The 20,419-nt window shown below is 36.1% G+C and overlaps 1 protein-coding gene across 4 annotated transcripts in view; it reads left to right on the top strand.

Annotated features, from left to right (window-relative positions):
* Positions 1-16,490, top strand: part of DPYD (dihydropyrimidine dehydrogenase) — an 869,249-nt gene extending 852,759 nt beyond the window's left edge. For all 4 annotated transcript variants that reach the window (XM_031654381.1, XM_031654339.1, XM_031654360.1 and 1 more), the window contains 2 exons: positions 11,733-11,873; positions 15,055-16,490. In XM_031654381.1, the coding sequence (XP_031510241.1) occupies positions 11,733-11,873; positions 15,055-15,225 (312 nt within the window). In that variant the 3' untranslated portion in view covers positions 15,226-16,490. The remainder of the gene's footprint in view (positions 1-11,732; positions 11,874-15,054) is intronic.
* Positions 16,491-20,419: the final 3,929 nt, after the last annotated feature.

Below are 20,419 nucleotides of genomic sequence, written 5' to 3'. Positions count from 1 at the left end.
GACCAATCACATTTTAGCTTTTCCTGTCCCAAGAAGCAACTTCAATGGAATGATGAAAAGTAGAATCCAGGAGGTGATAATTTGAGGAATGAATGAAGACTGAGAAAGTAACAACAAAGTGTGCAGAATACACTTTCGGTAACTTGAGAAAGGTCAGTAAGAAAGGGATAAGAAGAGGAATGGAATAGAGGAAAAGACTGTTTTGTTTATATGAGAATGATCCAGGCTTGCATATGCTTTCATATGTTTGGAAGAGAATAGCTGAAGCTGCCAGAAAGGGCATGATTAAGGAAACTACATCTTTGGCAAGCAGAGAGGGAAAGGAGTCTAAACAATATATTAAGATATCTTGCAGAAGAGGAGAGACGTGTCATAAAGCTGAATTTGGACTTCCCAGTGTCATTTTAGCAAGCAGACATATTTAAAGAAAGTGACCATAAAAATGTCTTCAGAAACTATTGCCCTCGTTGAAATACAAAGCAAAGTTTGTAAAATTTTTGCAGATTATATTTATGGTGAAAGAATTTCCTGAATTAGGCATGGGACCACTCTGTCACACTGCCTAGGTTCAAACTATGGCATTGCCATTTCATAGCTGTGTGAACTTGCCTCAGCTAACTAATCTGTGAAATGGAAATAATAAAAGTATCTGCCTCATAGAGTTATAAATTAGATGATGTGTGAAGTGCTTTTAGCATGGTGCCTGCACCAAATATGTCCTAAATAAATGTTACTATTAGCTATAATATTTGAAATGAATAGGTTGAAAGAAATCCACGTTAAGATGACTATTCATTTCCATTTTGTCCAATAAAATGAACTGAAGAATGAAAATAGCAATACATAAAGCTCTGGAGGCCAACAAAGTCGGAAGTTTTGAAGAAGCCTATGTATTTTTTAGGAAATCTTTATTGCATACCTGCCATGAGATAAGCAATGCACCAGGAATTGAGCATCTGCAGGGCAATAAATAAAACATACACAGCTTCTGTCCTCATAAAACATACAGAATATAGAGAGACAGATATTAAAGAATCACACTAACAAGATAAAATTATTTTTTGATATGAGCTACATAGAGAAGATGTAAGATATATAGAATCTGTTTTCATAGTGAGACCTAATTTAGATTGAAGGGGCCAATGAAAGCCTCCTTGACGAAGTGACATTTAAGGAGCCCTACAGACTAGGTAGAGATTAGAAGGAAATGGGGAACTGAGAGTATTTCAGATATGCCATAATGGGGTCCTGGATTTGGTAATTGGCCATGGTAATGGAAACAGAGATGAAATTAATAAAGTCTTGTTAATTCTTCCTCCAAGAGTCAGCGATTCTCATTATATTAGGCATAGGTATAGTAAACAGCTGATAATAAGAGGACTAAGATGTCCAGCTTTTTTATAGTTCCGCTGAGATAAGAAAAATAAAAGATAATGAGTTAGGGTTTGATGTTAGTGTTTTAGGTTGAGGGGGTTTTGGGGTGTAGCATGAAAAACTTAGATTTGAGTGTATTGAAATTGATAAACTCAAAGGAATGATGGGCCTATGCTGGAGGATATAAAGGAGAAAGAACTGACATTTCCAACGCCCACTGTGTTCCAGACCCAAGATAGAAACTACACATGTATTTTCTTATTTCTTACTTAACCTAATACTCTGTGAAGGAGTAGGGAGTTCTGGAGGAACAAATCTGAAGAAGTGATCAAAGAAAGAGAAGGATAACCAAAATAAAATGATAGTGTGGAAGAAATCCAAAAAGGAAGTCTTAAGAATAGGAAAGTGGTCCACAAGATCAGAAAGCACCGATTGTTTTACCAATACTTTGTGTTGTTTCATTTTGTCTCACATATGCAATCAATGAAATTCCACCTCTAGTTGGCAACAGTTGTCAAATTCATCCATGTATGTTTCTTTATTTATCCAATAATCTTTAATGTGCAACCACTATGTTCCAGTACTGTAACAGTCACTGGCACAATCCAGTAGTGAAAATCCCAGCTCTCATGCAGCTCACAATTTAGGAGGGAGGAACAGACAATGACAAATAAACAAATGAATACATAATATGTCAGATGGTGACAAGTGTAATGGAGAAAATAGAACAAGCTTAGGAGAATACAAATTACTAGAGAGACTGGCCAGGGAACACCTGCCTATTTAATGGCATATGGACAAACACCTAAAAAAGTGAGGGAATGAATGATGTGGGTATCCGGGGGGAAAACATTCCATTCAGAATGAACAGAAAGTGCAAAGACCCTGAAATAGCAAAGTCCTTGGCAGGAAACCAGTAAGGCTTTTAGAAAGGAAGACTGATATGATCTGGCTTATTTTTGCAAAGGATCTTTCTGGCTGCAGTGTTGATACAGTATGCTAGAGGGACAAGGGCAGAAACAAGCAGACCAGTTAGAAGCTATTGTAACAATCCAGGCAAGGGACTGACAGGAGGGAAAATATATACTGGATAATGTCAGAAGGCCTCAACTCCATTGTTTTAAATGAAAATATGTGTGTGAAAGTATTATACACAGCACAGCTCTATTCAAATGCTAGGAGCCACAGTTATTGTCATTTTTATACAAGTCCTTGCCCTTTTGCCCATTATTTCAGACCCCATCTGGATGATGTGGCTGTGTGGTTTTTCAGTTCACGTTGATATTAACGGCCACATTCCCTTTAAGAGTCGTTTTCTGTCTGCACATGCATCAGACATTGCTTCTTGTCCTTTTATTGTGGTTGTTGTTGGTGTTTTTTAGCACACACCCAGGCACGCCATGTAATTGCTGCTACACAATTACTTCAGTGTTTCCCCTAGAGTGTTTCTTCTTTCTTGACATACCATTTTTCCTACTTCCCTTTTTCCTGGAGGACCTGGGTTATCTGTTTTCATGCTTTATATTTTCTCTGTCCACCCATCTGTTTATTTTAGCTTGTTTCTTCCCTCCTCTCTGCTGGCCTCTTTATAGATTCCTCTGTTCGATAGTTTAAACTCCATGACACTGCTTTGTTTATCCTCTCAGCTTCTGCAGTACATTATTCCCCATCTGCTGTAGAAAGAACCCCAGTGTCCCACAAAGTTAGCTAAGCCCCTCTTGTCTGAACAAGGTTTTCAGTCGTGCATTCAAGTTTCTAATCTACCCCATCTTCCCTGGTTAGGAATGCAACAATAATATTTCTAAGCAAGCTATTCTCAGTAGATCTCATCTTTTGTTCTTTTTTCTTTTCAAATGCCTGCTCTGACTTAACGTTCTGTTTCTTCAGAGGTAGGCAGTTTCAATATCAGTCCATTGCAAGTATGTGTTTAGTATTTGCTATGTGACCAGCAATGTGCTAAGGACTGCAGGAGATTCAAAAAACAGACACTGCATGGTCCAAGGCTCAGGGATGTTTGCAATTTCGATGGAGATGTAGTGCTAACATATATTTATTATGCACTTGCTGCAATCCAGAAATTGTGCTAGAAACTAGGAATACAACGTGAATTTTAAAAAGAAAGACGTCTATCCTTATGGAGCTCATAGTCTAGCAAGGGAGAAAGACACATGTTAAAAATTATTTACAGTTCAATCAAATATGTACAAAATGCTCTGGGAAAACAGAGGAGTGAAGGATTAGTTCTGCCTCGGGTAATTGTGGAAAGCTTCACAGAGATGGTGATATTTAAAGTGGAGTTTAATAAATTAGTGTTAATTAAGCAGAGAATTAATAATAAAAGCTAATATTTATTGAGTACTTATGAGGTTTCAAGCATTGCTACGTGCTTGCGAATTAGCTCATTTAATCCTCACAATAACCCTCTGCTATTATGGAGTAAGCAGTTGATAAACAGAGAGGTTAAATAACTTTCCTAAGGTCACACAGCTAGGAAGATATCAAAGCCAAGATTTGATTCAAAAGGGTAGCTCTAAAACGTGGCCCTTAAGCACTGTCCTCTGCTGTCTCTCATGAAAAATAGAAATAAAAAAGAAAAGGAAGGTGGCATTTCAAGCAAATCAGTATGTTTGCAAAGCACAGTATTCAAACATACTTGTAATAACTGACAGCCATGGGACCTTAAATCCAATACACAATCCTTGGATCAAGCAGATAGTGACATCAAAATAGTAAACTCATTCTTTTGTTCAATTGGAATTCATAGAAAGCACAGAACTGAGAAGCAGTAATGAGGAAAATACCTGGGTTTTATAAATCAGTATTAATAACATAATATAAAAAGCAATGGAGTCAACTGATTAAACTGCTATGAATTTCATCTGAACATCAAGCGTGGTTATGCCCAGTGTTATCCAGGGACTAGAGGGTCCTTGAGAACCAGAAATCTTTGCTAGACAATGTACATCCTGATTCTCCTAGCCCCTTGAAAGGAAAAAGGAAAAAAAAAATGGCCTCAGAGGCCCTCTGTCCTACCCCTGGGAATGATCTGGGACCCCGGGGACAGCCTGGCATCTGCATGATTTCCTTTTTATCAACACCATATCTTCATTTCCAATTCATGATAGCATAGCATTTACCATGCATATTGCCATATTATGAAGCTACCAATTCCATAAAGGAAGCAGAAAGAAAAAGATTCTGAGGAAGAAGAGGGTATTAAAAGTACTGGAAGGCTGATAGGGAAGAATGAGATAAAAGAAGAAAAAGAAACCTGGCCTCCTGCAATGAGTATAAAGATTTCCTTCTAAAAGATGAAGAAGGACCTTCTGAAGAAGCTCCTGACATATTCTACAGGTTCACCTGTGCTAGAGAAAAGAAAACACACAATGCCTCCTACAGGAGGCAGTTTCGATTCCTCACCGAGAGAACTGAAGTGACAGTGTGCACGTTTGGCCCAGTTAAATGAGAAACATGCTTTATTCCCAGGCAGCATATAACAGAGACTTGAGAGTCTGCCAAGACTTATAAAGTCCCCGAATGCTTTCCACTTCTGTTGATATATATGAGAATGAATTCTCATTCTCTTTATGAAGCCAGGAATGTATCTCTAACATCTTTGAATTTCTGGGTAGGAAAATGAATGGTTTAGGGGCACTAGTGATGTTTTCATGTCTTCTTCCTGCTGCTTCTAGTAAGAGATGGACTGCATCTCATAAGACTGGCAAGACAGTGTTGGCAGGACACCAGTCAGCCTGATCGAGTGCTTTATTATTTCAATTGAATTGTGAAAGGAAGGAGAAGAGTACTCAGATAAAACTGTAAGACCGTATTAGATACTATGGAGCATAAACAGGAGGGAACAGAAAGAAAAATAGTGGAGGACTTGCCCAGCAATTTTCAAAAGGTACCAGAGAAATGGGCAGGGAACAACGTTAATATTCTCAATTGTCCCCTGTACCAACAAATAGCAGATGAAAATTATCAAACTGAACTTTAAAAACTGAAGAGAATTTGGTAAAATAATCCCTTAAGTCTTATGGGGATTTGTAGAAATGTGATTCCTGACCAGATTATGGCATGGAAAGGTGTATCTTGTTTGGAATAAATAGGTCTGATGGAAGGGTTGGGGGAGAAGCAGTATCTATCAAAAAAGTATACACACGCATGGAAATTCACAAACCTGAGGGTGGAGTATGGAGGAAGCAGCTGCAGGAGAGTGAAATGAAAGAAAAACAGAAATGTTACCCTGGGACTGCATCAGAGCCCTTGTAACCAGATGGTTAATAGGGACAGGCAAGACAGAGGAGCGATGAAAGCCTTTGCAAACTTCAGATGGAAATCCCACTCCACTAAAGGCAAAACATCGGAAAAATTATTGAATTGCCTTGTTGGAAATTTAATCTCACAAAAGAGGGAGAAGCAATGAGGGGACTTGCTGCTTTGGCTTATTTCTGGCTGAAAATGTCTGTTTGAGGAAAATGGCAGCTAAAGTAATCTTCAAGGAAAGTAACCATTCCACGTTAACTTAGAGTTTATGAGGCCAATGAAAGGAAGTCTGAGCTTAGAAATGCAAGTATCCCACCTTTAGTAAACCTAATTTCAGGAAGTTCAGAGAAAACAATAGATATTATCTTATAGTCAGCAACTGTAACCTGAAGATGGATCAGGAAAAATGAGAAGCTGACAAGTACAGATTTGATGACATGATCACTACGTTTTCTAAGAAGTGAAAAAAAGGTTATGCATTTAGATAACTCAGTGTTTGGTGCTCATATGAGAAAAGACAGATCACATTACCAATGATGAAAATAAAAGGGTGGCATCAGAATTTAAAGATGGGTCAGAAGTGCTAAAGCCTCAAATGATCTGAGTTTGGAGAAAATATTAGGAAAAACAGAGATATATTTTGTCTATTAATACTAGTTAGAGCAGGTGGTACACTGTTAAATTATAATTAGAGAGAACTGTTTCACTCCTATTATCTTTCTAGAATCCCGTAAACAATGTTATCAGAACTGAAAAGAGTAAATATATTTGAGAGTTAAAACCTAAGATACCTAAGGATATTGTAAAAACACACTTACCTTCATTAAATGAATTTAAATCCAAAGTGTCTTGCAAGACATTACTACTTTAAAGCCTGAGCTCATCCCAGATAGAAAAAATACAGTGATCAGGGCCACAGATATGTACTGAACCAACTTTGCTCCCAGCCAATCCTTACCCATCTGACTCTCTCATGAATAATCTCCCTCTCACCCAACCCTCTCTCACTACTTTAGTTCCAGGAGTCTCACTTGCTTCTATTCCATCTCTTGATTTACTTGCTTCTCTCACCCTTGCTGGCCAATCTACTACTTCATTTTCTGGATCATACTTTGTCTCTGCCCTCTGTTCTTAGCATATTCAAGCTGAGTCCTTAGTTATTAGAGTTCTACCAAATTTAAACTCAAGATGTCTTTTTCTTACTGTACAGTACCTGTCTCTGCCTTCTGCTCAGAGGGCATATGTAGAATATCCAGAATAAAGTGCCTGCTATATTTTAATTGCTTTCGTAAGAGATCACTATACTACACTGATGAAAAATAAATGTTGCTCCAGGTTCTTTACCAAAGAAAAAGGTGGATATGGTAGGGGTAGTAGGGAGAAGATGGAAACAAACCAGAAAGATTGAGATTTAACCGCAAAGGAATCCTACAAAGGTCATTCAGCTTTTGATTTGGGATCATTAGTAAAGGAAGAAGTTAAAAATCAGCATAAATTCAGTAAGAGCAAACTAAATTATCTCATTTTTCTATTTTGAAAGATTTATTAGGCAAGAAGTGAATATACCATAAAAAGATATGACATTGGTAATGGTACAGATAAGGAAATAGTTAAATGATTAAATAGCTACATCCAAATAATGTAAATATTGAATGTTTTCAATATTTAGAAGTCATAATGACTGCCCACAGCATGCTGTCCTGGATCCTGATTTTCGAAGGACACTTATTTGCAGAAATTGTGCAAAGTGCAGATGGTCCTGACTTACAATGGTTTTTCTTTTTCTTTTTATTTTTTTTGACTTTACAATGGTTCATCTTATGAACTTACAATGGTTCATCTTACTATTTTTTTTATTTTTTTTTTTTTTACTTTATGATAGTGTGACTTACAATGGTGGTTCATCTTATGACTTTTTTTTACTTTAAGATAGGGCGAGAGCCATAGGCGTGCAATAGAAAGTAATATGATACATGCTAATCAAATATGAAGACTTGAAGCTAGAAAGAACAGCTGACATGCCAGATAATCACAATTTGAAAATAATTCCATCAGCTCTTAAAAATAGGCCAAAACTAATAAATTAATATTAGTCATAATAAATTCAGAATGAAACATCAGGGATGGAATCAGGGCTGCCTACTTCCTCACTCTTTGGCCTTAAATTTTATATCAAACAGAAACATTGACTAGTCTATTAAAAAAAAAAAAAGAAAAGAAAACTTGGCTGGGTGCTGTCTGTGGCTCATGCCTGTAATCCCAGCACTTTGGGAGGCCAAGGCGGGTGGACACAAGGTCAGGAGTTTGAGACCAGCCTGGCCAATATGGTGAAACCCGGCTCTACTAAAAATAAAAATTAGCCGGACCTGCACCTGTAGCCCCAGCTACTTGGGAGGCTGAGGGAGGAGAATCGCTTGAACTCAGGAGGTGGAGCTTGCAGTGAGCCGAGATCACACCACTGCACTCCAGTCTGGGCAACAGAGCGAGACTCTGTCTCAAAAAAAACAAAACAACAACTTTTAATTATTTCAAACAAGTAATAAATTGATAATAATGTGATCTTGGAATTCCGTAGTACTTTGCAACGTCAGTTCCTTGAACACCTACATTAAAATTAAATGTTATCATCTATAATTTAAAAGATTTAACATTGCTTTCTCCACATACATATCTACATATAAACATTTCCACTAATCCAGGATGGCTACAACATACTGCTGAACCTTTGTACATCCAAATGGATGTAATCATGAATTGGAATGATAAATATGGGTTCCCTGATCTCCACAAATGTGTGTCCAGGAGGGACTGGAGACTAGCCATATGTGATTTACTGATTTTATGCATGTTTCAGCCAACTCCAGATTCCAAGATGTCTACTCAAGGGTATTCATAAGCTGGTAGTACTACCTGGAGGCTTTGGGATTAAAACAAATGTCCACATTCTTAGCCACATGGAATAATTTTTTTTTGCTACTCTTTCCCAAAATGATTTAAAATAGTTGTCACTATTTTGTGCTCTTCCAGATGAAGAAATAAATATAATTTTCTTAAAAAATTGCAATTAATAAGGGATGAATTGTTAACACCATGTGCTAATAACTTCTAGAGGCTTTAATGGTTTGACATTAAACAATGATGTTTTAATAAATGACAAAAGCATATCTCCGATATAGAGGAAAAGGCATATTTAATGTACACAGAATGTGGGCTTGCTCCACATAAAATTTCTAAAGTGTATACAGTGTTTCTTTTGAAGAAGGCTTATACACTTGTTGACTGCCTAGGGAGTTTCTTGTACAATCGTCTTTTGAATATTTATTGATGATTTTAGTCATCATGATCTGATTCAGTGAAAGAATTCTTTAGGTTGATTTATTTACTAGATTTAAAAAATTATTTTCGATCACATATAAATGGCCTTTTACAGCCAGTCAGTGACCTCTTGAATTTATTATTTTTAAATAGTACGGGGAAATATTACACATATCCAGATACTTTGACTATGATTATTTTGTATTTAAAATACTCATATCAATAAAAATGTTCAGTAAAGTAGCTATTACTTCATCCCACTATGTGCCTACTACCATATTATATGTTCAATGTATAGATACATAAAATTTGTATTTATTTTACAAATATTTGAGTACCCATTGTGTTTCAGTGATCTCCAGAAACACGATACACCACATGAGATACAAAGATGAATAAAACCCTACTAAGAGACCACAACATAGGAAGCTAAATGTAGAAAATATCAATAATATGCACTAGAATTTGCTAAATAGAGACTAACAAATGAGTCAGCATAGCAGAGTGCTGATGATCATGGTATTTAAAGTCAGGCAACACTGGTTCTGAATCCCTGCTTCATCATTTACTTAATTATATACTTTAAATCTCAGTCACATCATCAACTATTAAATGCATGAGGTTTAAGTGAGAAAATGTGTAAAAAATATGGCACTGGCCTGAAATATATTAAGGACTCAAAAGTTATCTGCTGTCATTAGTTCCACATAATAGATATAATACCATAGGCCATCAAAAAAAATTTTTAAGAAAGAGGATGTGGAGGAGAGAGGGCAAGGAAGGGAGGAAAGGGGGAAAAGGTGAGAAAGAAGAGAGAGAAAGAGGAAGAAAGATCACATCCTCACATTTGGTTAGGAAAGAAGAAGGAAGGATTAAGGAAATCTTCATGAAGTAGTGGCATTTGAGATGTCTTTGAGGATGCTTAGGATTTTGCAAAGTGGAGTTAGGAATGAAAGGTATTTTAGACAGGGGACTTAACCTAATGTTCGACCTCAGATGGGTCAGTTGAAAAGTGTGTCCTCCAGTGTAGCTGAAGTGCATGGTGTTTGAAACTGAGAAATAATACAGAAAAAGACATGTTTGCAGAAAGCCTTAAATGCCAGTGTGGTAAGCCTGTGCCTAATTCAACAGATTTTTGAATAAGGTAGTGAGAAATTTAGTCTGTGTCTCACATTCTAGATTAAGGTGGCGGCATTGCACAGGGTAGAATGGGAAAGGAAGAATGTGAGGATGAAACTTATCAAGTAGTCTCTTACAATTGCATCAAAAATAATGAGAAATTCATTAATAACGTTTAATGATGGCAGTAAACATGGAAAGGATTCAAAAGATATTGCACATCCAGAACCCGGACTTGATGACAAATAGGAGATACTGGAGCAAGTTGTGTAGTGAAATTCCAAGACTCCATGATTGGAAAAATCCTAACACTAATCACAAAACTAAAGAAATACAAAGGAAGACCCAGTTCGTGTTGTTGATGATAAGTTCAGTGAGTAGAGAATTTGAAGTACCAATCTCTAATGACAATGCTCATTATGCAGCTGATAAATGTAGATCTTGAGTTTATGGGAGCATTTCAAAATGGAGATATTGATTTGGATATCAAGTGCCCACCTACAAACAGACTGCAGTGTAGTTGAAATTATGACTTCAACACATTATGAAGAAAATAGGGAAGACAATATTGGAAGTTTTCGAGCATCTTATCACTTGAGAGATACACAAAGGAACTGTATAAAAATGTAAACTTTGTCTCAGTTTGAAATTCCATTATAATGAGTATATTGTAATTTAGAGATCAAATAGAAAAAAAAAGTAAAGAAGAGTAAGCAAGATTATAAAAAGAAGAGCAGAAAATGCAATGCCAAAGAGAATATGGAAAGATGATTTTAAGGAAGAGTCAAACCTCCTTGAACATGGTCCTTGAATTCAAAGAAGATTCTCATGTTAATAGTTAAAAACAAAAGCAAAAATCTTGACAGCATGCTAATTTGACATTGCTACGTTCTTTTGTTTTGTTTTATGAAGCAAAGTGTTTCTTATCGTTGATGAAACATATTCTGTGCTTCACATATTAAGCACACTCCCAATTAGTATGAAGAACAAAGCAATGTGTAACCACATGAAAGATCTTCAATGGTGAATGAAGAAAATTCCAGTTCTTTAAAAGTAAAAGAGCATCTGACTTAACTATTGGATCAACCTAATCAATTAACATAAATTAGAATTTTTAAATAGTGTTATATACTCTTCAAGACATGACAGGTGAGTATTCTATCAAAGCACTTTTTAAATTAAAATCTAAAATCCACATACAGTGAAATAAATGCATAACATTCACACTCGTATTCCCTTCATGATAAGCTGTCTAATTTTCTAGCATAGTGTATTACCCTTTGTCACTTTGCGTTACTTTTTAGTCCTTCAAGGTCCAAGAATGAAAAAAAGTAAGCCATAGCAACTCAAACAGGTGTCATTTATTCTTTCTGTCCACAGAAATGCTGTTTTCAATTATCCAGTCAAAAACCTATTGAATGCAGTTAATTAGGTCTCGTATTTCTAAGCTAGGCATGCATATTGCCCATCTTTCAGAATACAAACATCTAAGCTATAATTATCGTAAAAAGCTTATCTATGAGAATTATGCTATCCAAAGTCTCCCAAGTTAATATAATGCAACATTGTATAAAAACAGGAAAATGCTGAGTGATATTAATTATTACATGAAAATGTTTTAAAATGAGCTTGCTAAGTAATTCAGTGGCTATTTTTAGGATGTAATAGGAAAAGCACTGCAGTACCTTGGAACATTTGGTGAATTGAGCAACGTAGAGCAAGTTGTGGCTATGATCGATGAAGAAATGTGTATTAACTGTGGTAAATGCTACATGACCTGTAATGATTCGGGCTACCAGGTAAGAATCCTGCTGGAATTAGCATGCTATGAGACATGTTTCTTCTGGTTTTTGTGGCAGAAAGCATTTTCTGTTGCTAAGTGTGAAATTTAAACCGGTGGTGCCAAATATTGCTCTTCTGCAACAGTACGTCTTTCTGTCCTGTCACCCTTGTACTATGGTCTTTTTTTAAAAGGAAAGTTGTAATTTTTACTAACTATGCCAGCATTTAATGCACAGAATTATTTTTATATCATTTCATCATCCACAACATTAGAGAGAAAAATCCAACTGAAAAGAGAAATGCACACAAAATTATGAATACTAGGAAAGCATTATGCTTTAACACAGAGGAAAGGGAAAAGAACGACCATTTATGGCCATTACTCTGAAAGGCTATGATTCCTTTTGCCAAAAGAGAGTTCTCTTCCATTCAGTATTGATTAGGCTTTTACTACAGTCAGAAAGAAGCACGTTCCCACCAACTAGTTGTAGAAGTTGGTCCCAGGAATTCCTGTGAAGCTAGAAAAGCCAAGGAGATGTATTCTTCCCTCATAAAGAGAGCCATAGCTACTTTCCAGCTCCTCAGTCCTCAGCAGAGCGTCTCCCATGGAGGGGAAAAAAACAAGAAAAGAAAAGAAATTGGGGATTTGACTCCTTCTAGTGGGTTATTCTCTTGAAAACACATTCTGTGAATTTCTCTTTGACTTATAATTTGCTTCTTCATTTACTTCCTATATATTTATAACCTGCTGGTTTTTAAAGAGTTTGGCACAACTATGACTTTTAACTAGTTGAATTTTAGAAATGGATGAAAAAAATGATCACAACAATGCTTTTAAACATAAGTTTCTTCTCAAAACCCTGACTTATTGTGAAAGTAAAAGAATTTCTTACGATAAAGATTTTGGAGAAAGACAATTTTAAAGTTTTGGAAAACTACTAAACTGTTCAAAGTTGCTAAAAACTATACAATATTATTTTCATTGTATTTTTCAAGCTATAAGTAAAAACAGATCTTTTTAAGAAATGATCAATGGAATGTTCTAAATTCATAATGAAATGTCTCCATTTTAAAAAAGAGAAGTTTATGTACCTTATTCAACTGAGGGGCAGATCCCATACTGCTCATGGTGGTATTTTGCATATTCTTATGACAGACATATTTTAATTTTTAAAAAACTATTAATTTTTCTTCCTAGTTTCCCAGTTCTGCACCAAATTTTTACTCAATTCATCACTTTTTTTCTAGCTAAAAGGTGTCTTAACAGTTGTTTTGAAAGTGCTAACCATATCACATTTACTTTCATGTCATCTTTCTAATTAACCAATCAGAGATCAATCAGAAAGTCCTATAACTATCATAGCATCAGCTCTCTAATGTCTTAAATCTTAGAACTTATGGCTCCCACCGTGGAATTCTAGACTTGGTACAACTTTAGTAAAAACCTTCGTAGTAATAAGAAAGAAAATCACAATTATGGATGTTAAAAGACTTAGAAAGTTCTTTGATTCTTCTGTCTCAGAAGATAAAAATAGAAAACCAAAATTTTTAATTGAACATAAAGTTTTATATGTTTGCAGATTTTCAAACTGTATTTCTAAGCATTAGTCTTAATTTTTATCAGTTACTTCATTGAGTTTCCATTTATATGAAAGAGTACATAAGAAAGAGAAATCGTTTTTACTCATCCAAACAGTACCTTAAAATGTTGTTTTACAAAACATAACACCAATTTGTGTGGACAAATATTCTTATGACTTGCTATAGCTATAGTTCTTATTGAAATATATGTTTATTTCCTTAAAGATCAGACTTTTAAAAAATATTAAGCAACTATCATGATTTACTGTGAAAATATTGTTTTCATTTATATGTGCATAAAAGAGGAAAAAATATAGTTGCATGTAGCTTCATTTGGAGGAGGGAATTTTTTAAACAACTATATATATATTGTATATATATACACACACACACACATATATAATTGAATTACAACATTAGAGAATGAGACAGGAAAAAAAATCAGAATAATGCAATTACTTGAAAATGTAAGATTTGTAGACCTGGCCTCAAGGGGTACCTTGGGGGTGGAGAGACACTTAATGTCCCTTATAATTTCCTCAGCCCCAACTTAGTCACTTCAAAGTAGTACACAGTCTGAGTAAAACTCTTGTTGTTTTTTTTTTTTTTTTTGGAAGTGAGACTGCCGGGCAAGTTTCCTAAATCCCCTCCAACACCATGATCCACCCTTACATAGCTGCCCTGAAATCTGTCCTAGATAGAAATTCTGTAACTTCCGCTGAGGTCTTACATGTCGTTTTTCACTATTGAAATGTGTCTCTTTAATGGGAAAATAATCATCATATCTTTTTTTTAAAAAATCTCAATCCTGAATTTCACACTAGGTATTTTTAATTGCTTATTCTACATTGCTTCATAGAAAGAAAGAGAGAGGAAGGAAGTGAGGAAGGGAGGGAGGGATAGAGGAAGACGGGGGAAGGAATATTGTAAAATTTCTCAAAATCCTAAGCCATTTCAGAGCTGGAGGCCTGGCTGTGGTAATCTGGGCTCAGCAGTGTCAGGGCCAGGACTGGACACCAGTTTTCCTGGCTCTCCATTCAGTGCTTTTTCCCCTTCGTGGTGGACAATGACTAGTCAGCTTGGAAATCTTCAAAACTCAAAGCTGACTGTTAAGCTAATTTTTTTCTGCTGCTTTCTTCTAAGAACTACAGGCATTATTTGAAATCCAAACAAATGTATTCATTGCCTCAGAATCTGACAGTAACACTTTTCCGCTGTCAAGAACAAAGAGTGTGAAGAGGAAGAGGAGGACGTGTGAAAGTCCCCCAAAATCCACAGGTAGAAGACGCCCCATCCTGGTAGAACTGGAAAGACCCGAACTTTGCACAGAACAAAGAAAAGTAGAGAGTGACTATGTTATGACATATTTTCCTCACACAATGAAGAAAAATACCCCTAAGGAATTTTAAACATTGCGTTTTTAATTTAAAAGGATTTCTTTTCTGGCTCTTTTTTTGCTCCTCTGTCAGCTCAACTGTTGCTATAGTTGCACCACAGAGCTGGACGTCGTTGTCTCAGTGCAGCTCCACTGCGGCAGAGAAAAATGTTGATGTTAAAATGGGGACATTCTTGCCCTTTGTGGTCAGTGACATCAATACCCTCTACTTCTGTTTGCAGGCTATACGGTTTGATCCAGAAACCCACCTGCCCACCATTACTGACACTTGTACAGGCTGTACTCTGTGTCTCAGTGTCTGCCCTATTGTCGACTGCATCAAAATGGTTTCCAGGACAACACCTTATGAACCAAAGAGAGGCGTACCCTTATCTGTGGATCCGGTGTGTTAAGGTGATTTGTGAAACAGTTGCCATGAACTTCCATGTCACCTACATACGCTGATCTTTTAAAATCATGATCCTTGTGTTCAGCTCTTTCCAAATTAAAACAAATATATATTTTCTAAATAAAAATATGTAATTTCAAAATACATCTGTAAGTGTAAAAAATGTCTCATGTCAATGACCATTCAATTAATGGTCATAAAATAGAATAATTCTTTTCTGGGGCTAGTATTTAAATAACTGTGGCAGTTAATTGGATGTTCACCGCCAGTTGTCTTATGTGAAAAATTAACTTTTTTGTGGCAATTAGTGTGACAATTTCCAAATTGCCCTATGCTGTGCTCCATGTTTGACTTCTAATTGTAAATGAAATTAAGCATTTTGAAACAAAGTACACTTTAGCATACAAGAAAATCTATCCAAGGAAACATTTTATCATTAAAAATTACCTTTAATTTTAATGCTGTTTCTAGGAAAATGTTATTAGCTCCATAAAGTACAAAGGAAGAAAGTCAAAAAATTATTTGCTATGACAGGAAAAGAAAGCCTCAGATTGGGTTTGTAGAACTTTATTAAGTAAAATCTCTGCTGAAATTGCTTCTTTTTGGTGTTGGATAGAGGATGGTGAGAATGTTTACTAACTAAATACCATTCACTACTCATGCGTGAGATGGGTGTCCAAACTCATCCTCTTTCAATGGCATTTTTCTTTAAACTATGTTCCTAACAAAATGAGATTATAGGATAGAGCCTGGTGAAAGCCACTCTTTTGCTGTGCGCACACCTGCCCTGACTGGTTTTAATAGTCACCTTCATGATTATAGCGACTAATGTTTGAACAAAGCCCAAAGTATGCAATGCTGAATCATGTGCTTCATTATTCAAGAATGAAAAATATAATATTGGTAATATATATTAAATGTGCCAAATCAGTTTGACTACTCTCTATTTCAGTGTTTATGTTTAATTTCAAAAGTAATGGAATAAAAAAGAAATATATTTTCTGTTATTATTAGATAGCATTTTTGTATTTCTCTATTTTCGTAATCAGTAAATAGTGTCATATAAATTCATTTATCTCCTCTTCATGGCATACTTCAATATGAATCTATAAGTAGTAAATCAGAAAGTAACAATCTATGGCTTATTTCTATGACAAATTCAAGAGCTGGAAAAATAAATGTTTGATTATGCACTTTTAGAGATGCATATTTGCCACAAAACCTGTGTGATTGAATAATATCAAATAAAATATCATAAAGCATTTTAAACATGGTCTTTTGCTGCCTCTTTTGCAAATGCAATTTCATATAAACCATTTTGATTTTGAAATAGAGCAGTTTTGGGTTAGTCCTGTAGAGCATTCCATCCAAATATAAAACCCATGATAGTTTAAGTAAAATGAGGGTGAAGGCAGTGTAATTACTCAAATGTTTCACTTCCTGTCCTTCTTACCCAGCTTTACCTACTGAATTAGATTTTACTCTGCCAAAAGGCATCTTTTACTGGGAACAGGCCAGGATTCTTGCAATGGCCCATGGGCAGGGACAAATGGAAAGTGGAAGCCTGTCTGCCTGCCTGAAAGTGCCAGTCTCACTATAGGAAGTACACATCTCACTTAATATTACTGCTTAGATAGTTATGTGATATTATTGACTCATATAAACTTACTCTCTTTGCATTCTTGTCATGGTGGGGGATTTTAACTTTTGGAGTTGGCAACACTTAGAAAACAGTTCCAGTAATCTAGAAAAGAGATTTACCAGGGGTACGTGGATGCCATAATGTCTTACCCCCTACCTCAATCTGATGAGAGTTTTTCACTCTGGGAGTTTAGTAGCCTTCTGGGAATATTATGAAAGATAGCCCATGCATGTACACACCTGAATCCTCTTCAAGATACTGAATGCCAAATGCCAGGCAGAAATTTTCTTGATTGAGATTAAAGAAATAATTGTGACCTTTGCATTTTTTTCTGAGAAAGAAAGGGCAAAATGCTTTAGCTGTTTTCTTTAACTACTTTGGGGAACTACAAGTGACCAGTGTTAGGCCATGGCAATCCATGATTTTATACAAGTTTCTTCCTTACACACATTTCTTTCTGTTGTATTCACTTTCTACTTCATACCAAGAAGTGTTTCTTATCCATGTTGTTTGTAGAAAACATAACTCAATTTTACATGTGTTGTTTACAGAGAGACTCAGAATAAGGAAGAATGAAAACCATATTATTCCCATCCAGCAAGACACCAGGAGCCATTGACCCTAGCACACACATTCTCATGGCACTTTACCTGCAGACATGACTAGGGACATAAGACCAGACCAGAGAGTGTGGTTAGTGAGCACTTCCTAACGAATGTCTGAGAAGCTGTACTAAATGTTCTACATATATGATAATTAATTGTATGTGTCAGCTTGGCTGGGCCGCAGTACCCAGACACTTGATCAAGCATTATTCTTCGTGTTTCTGTGAGGGTGTGTGTTTTGGGGTTAGATTTACATGTAAATTAGTGAACTCTGAGTAAAGTAAATTGCCCTCCATAATGTGGGTGGGCCTTATCCAACCATTGGAAGGCCTGGCTAGAACAAAGGCTGACCTCCCTCCATCAGGAAGGAATTCTTCAGCAGACTGCCTTCAGCCTTCATCTACAACACTGGCTCTTTCTGGTTGTATATCAGACTGCCTTTGGACTTGAACTATAGCTCTTTTCTAAGAGGCCAGCTTGCAGGCCTCCCCTATCAAAGTTGGGACTCATCAAGCTTCTAAACTTATGTGTGTTCATTCCTTAAAATAATAAATGAATTTTTAAACTAACTAAATAAATAAAATGTATCAGTCATGTTTCTCTGGACAATCATGACTAATACAACATGACTAATACTATTATATTTGAATGTTGTAAGGATCACAGGTAAGTGGTATTTTTTTTTTCCATTTAAAAATGAAGACATAGGGGCTTAAAGAGTCTAACTTGTTCCAGGTCATATAACTGTTTAGATATGTTTGTAGATGCCCTGGGTTATGTCTAATATGCTACATGCCTTCATTCTTTTGTTCAACGAACCATTTATTCATTCAACAAATATTTATGAAGCAACTGTTATACAATGAACCAAGCACTGGACTAAGGACTGAGGATGTGAACTCAAATGATGAATGCTCCTTGTCTTAATCTGTTAAGACTGCTATAACAAATTATCATAAATTATGTAGCTTATAAACAGCAAAAAAACAAACGAACAACAACAACAACAAATATGTCTCACAGTTCCAGAGGCTGGGAATTCCAAGATCAAGTTGCCAGTAGATTTGAGGTCTGGTGAGGGCCTGCTTTATGGTACAGAGATTGGACCTTATGGCTGTGTCCTCACATGGTAGAGGGGTGAACAGGCTCCCTTGGGCCTATTTATGAGGGCACTAATCTCATTAAGGAGGGTTCCACCCTCATGATTTAATCACCTCTCAAAAGCTCCACCTCTTAATACTATCACCTTGGATATTGAAATTTCAGCATATGAATTTTGAGGAGACACAGACATTCAGACCATGGCACTCCCTAGCTTCAAGGTGCTTACAATGTACAGGGGAAATAGTATGTAACATGTGTTGAATGCTAGGAAAGCAATCCCGAGAGCAGGGACATCAAAGGCATACTCTCTTAACCAGGTGACAAGCCAAGTTTTGAGATCATAAAGGAATTTCCTAAATAGGTAACAAGAGAAGGACACCTCAAGCAGTGAAAACAAGAGAGAGCACAGAGATTTGAAAAGTCTGGAATGTTCGGAAAGCCACAAAAGCTTGACTTAGCTTGGACAAAAGGAACATGTGGTTGGAAGTAAGGCGGAGACAGAGAGACAGGTTTGGATCACACTAGAATCCCTCAGGAAATCAGAATCAGCACTTTGTTCACTCATTCAAAAATATTAAGTATCTTCCTTATGCCAAGCACTTCCTAGTTGATAGTGATTCAACTATGGACAAGACAAACGTGTCTCCTGCCTTACTGGGAGTGCATCTTAGTGGATGATACAAAAATCAAGCAAATAAATTAACTGCAAACTATGGTAAGTGCTCTGACAGTAACAACAACTCCTGAGATGGAGCTGAGGAAGGCACTTACTCCTCCTAGCATGGGCAGGTAAGTCCTGATGGATGGGAAGGAACCAGTCACGTGAAAAATAGAGAGTGTGTTCCAGAGATGAAATAGCAATTTTAAAGGTCAAGAGATTGGAGAGCCTGAGTTACTTAAATGACTACAAAGGTAAACTGAGGTAGGATAGTAAAAGACAATAGTTAAAATCTATAGGAACCATGAACCAGAAGCAATCTGCAAGATGTTCCTTGAGATGTTTCCCCCTCTCCCACTCTGACTGGTGTTATCACCTTTTCTGTACAGTTAATGCCAACATCTATACCTTTAAGTTAGACTTCTGAGTACCTGAGCACTTGCTGTATTTAAATATTTTTAGCTTAATTCCAATATCAAAATAGTTATTTCCCTACTTTTTCTGTTCCATACCCACATCCATTTAGTTACCATGTCTAACAATTTTACCTCTAAAACATCTCCTAAGGCTTTCTCCAGTTTTCCATTGTACACACTGCCATGATTCATTCTTCCATTATGCATTATCCAGCTCTTGTAGTAATATCTCACTCCCACTCATGCCAGCACTCTCCTAGATTCTTGCCAACATGCATATCCTATCATATTTCTCCATGTTATAAAACCCTCGAGATTTCTCCATGTTTTAACAAATTAAAATGGAATTCAAGACCCTCCTAGGAAGGCCTCTCACTACTATTTCAACTATATGTGACCTTTCTTACCCCCAAAGTTTGAGGATTAGTATCTACTTGGAGTTTGATACCCTGCTTCCACTTAATTGCTTGTCACCTCAGACATCCAAACCTCAACTTCCTAATCTGTAAAGCTGGTATTAAAATAGTTTGTACCACCTAAGGTTAAGGTTATTGTGCAGATAAAATGAAATAGTGACTCTCAATGAATAAGTATTCAGTTACTATTTTTCTTATTTAAAAACATCCTATAGTGAAACACTTTAAAAAAATGTTTTGAATATATTTCATATTTTGTCTCATGTATTTTTAAGATTAAAATGTTCATACTGTGACTATTTGTAAATCTTAATGGTTCCTTCATTAATAATGAGTTAAATACAATTTTTAATGTGT

This window comes from Papio anubis, chromosome 1 (genome assembly GCF_008728515.1).
Source record: "Papio anubis isolate 15944 chromosome 1, Panubis1.0, whole genome shotgun sequence".
In the NCBI taxonomy this organism is placed as follows: Eukaryota; Metazoa; Chordata; class Mammalia; order Primates; family Cercopithecidae; genus Papio; species Papio anubis.
This window is presented reverse-complemented; position numbering and strand designations above follow the sequence as displayed.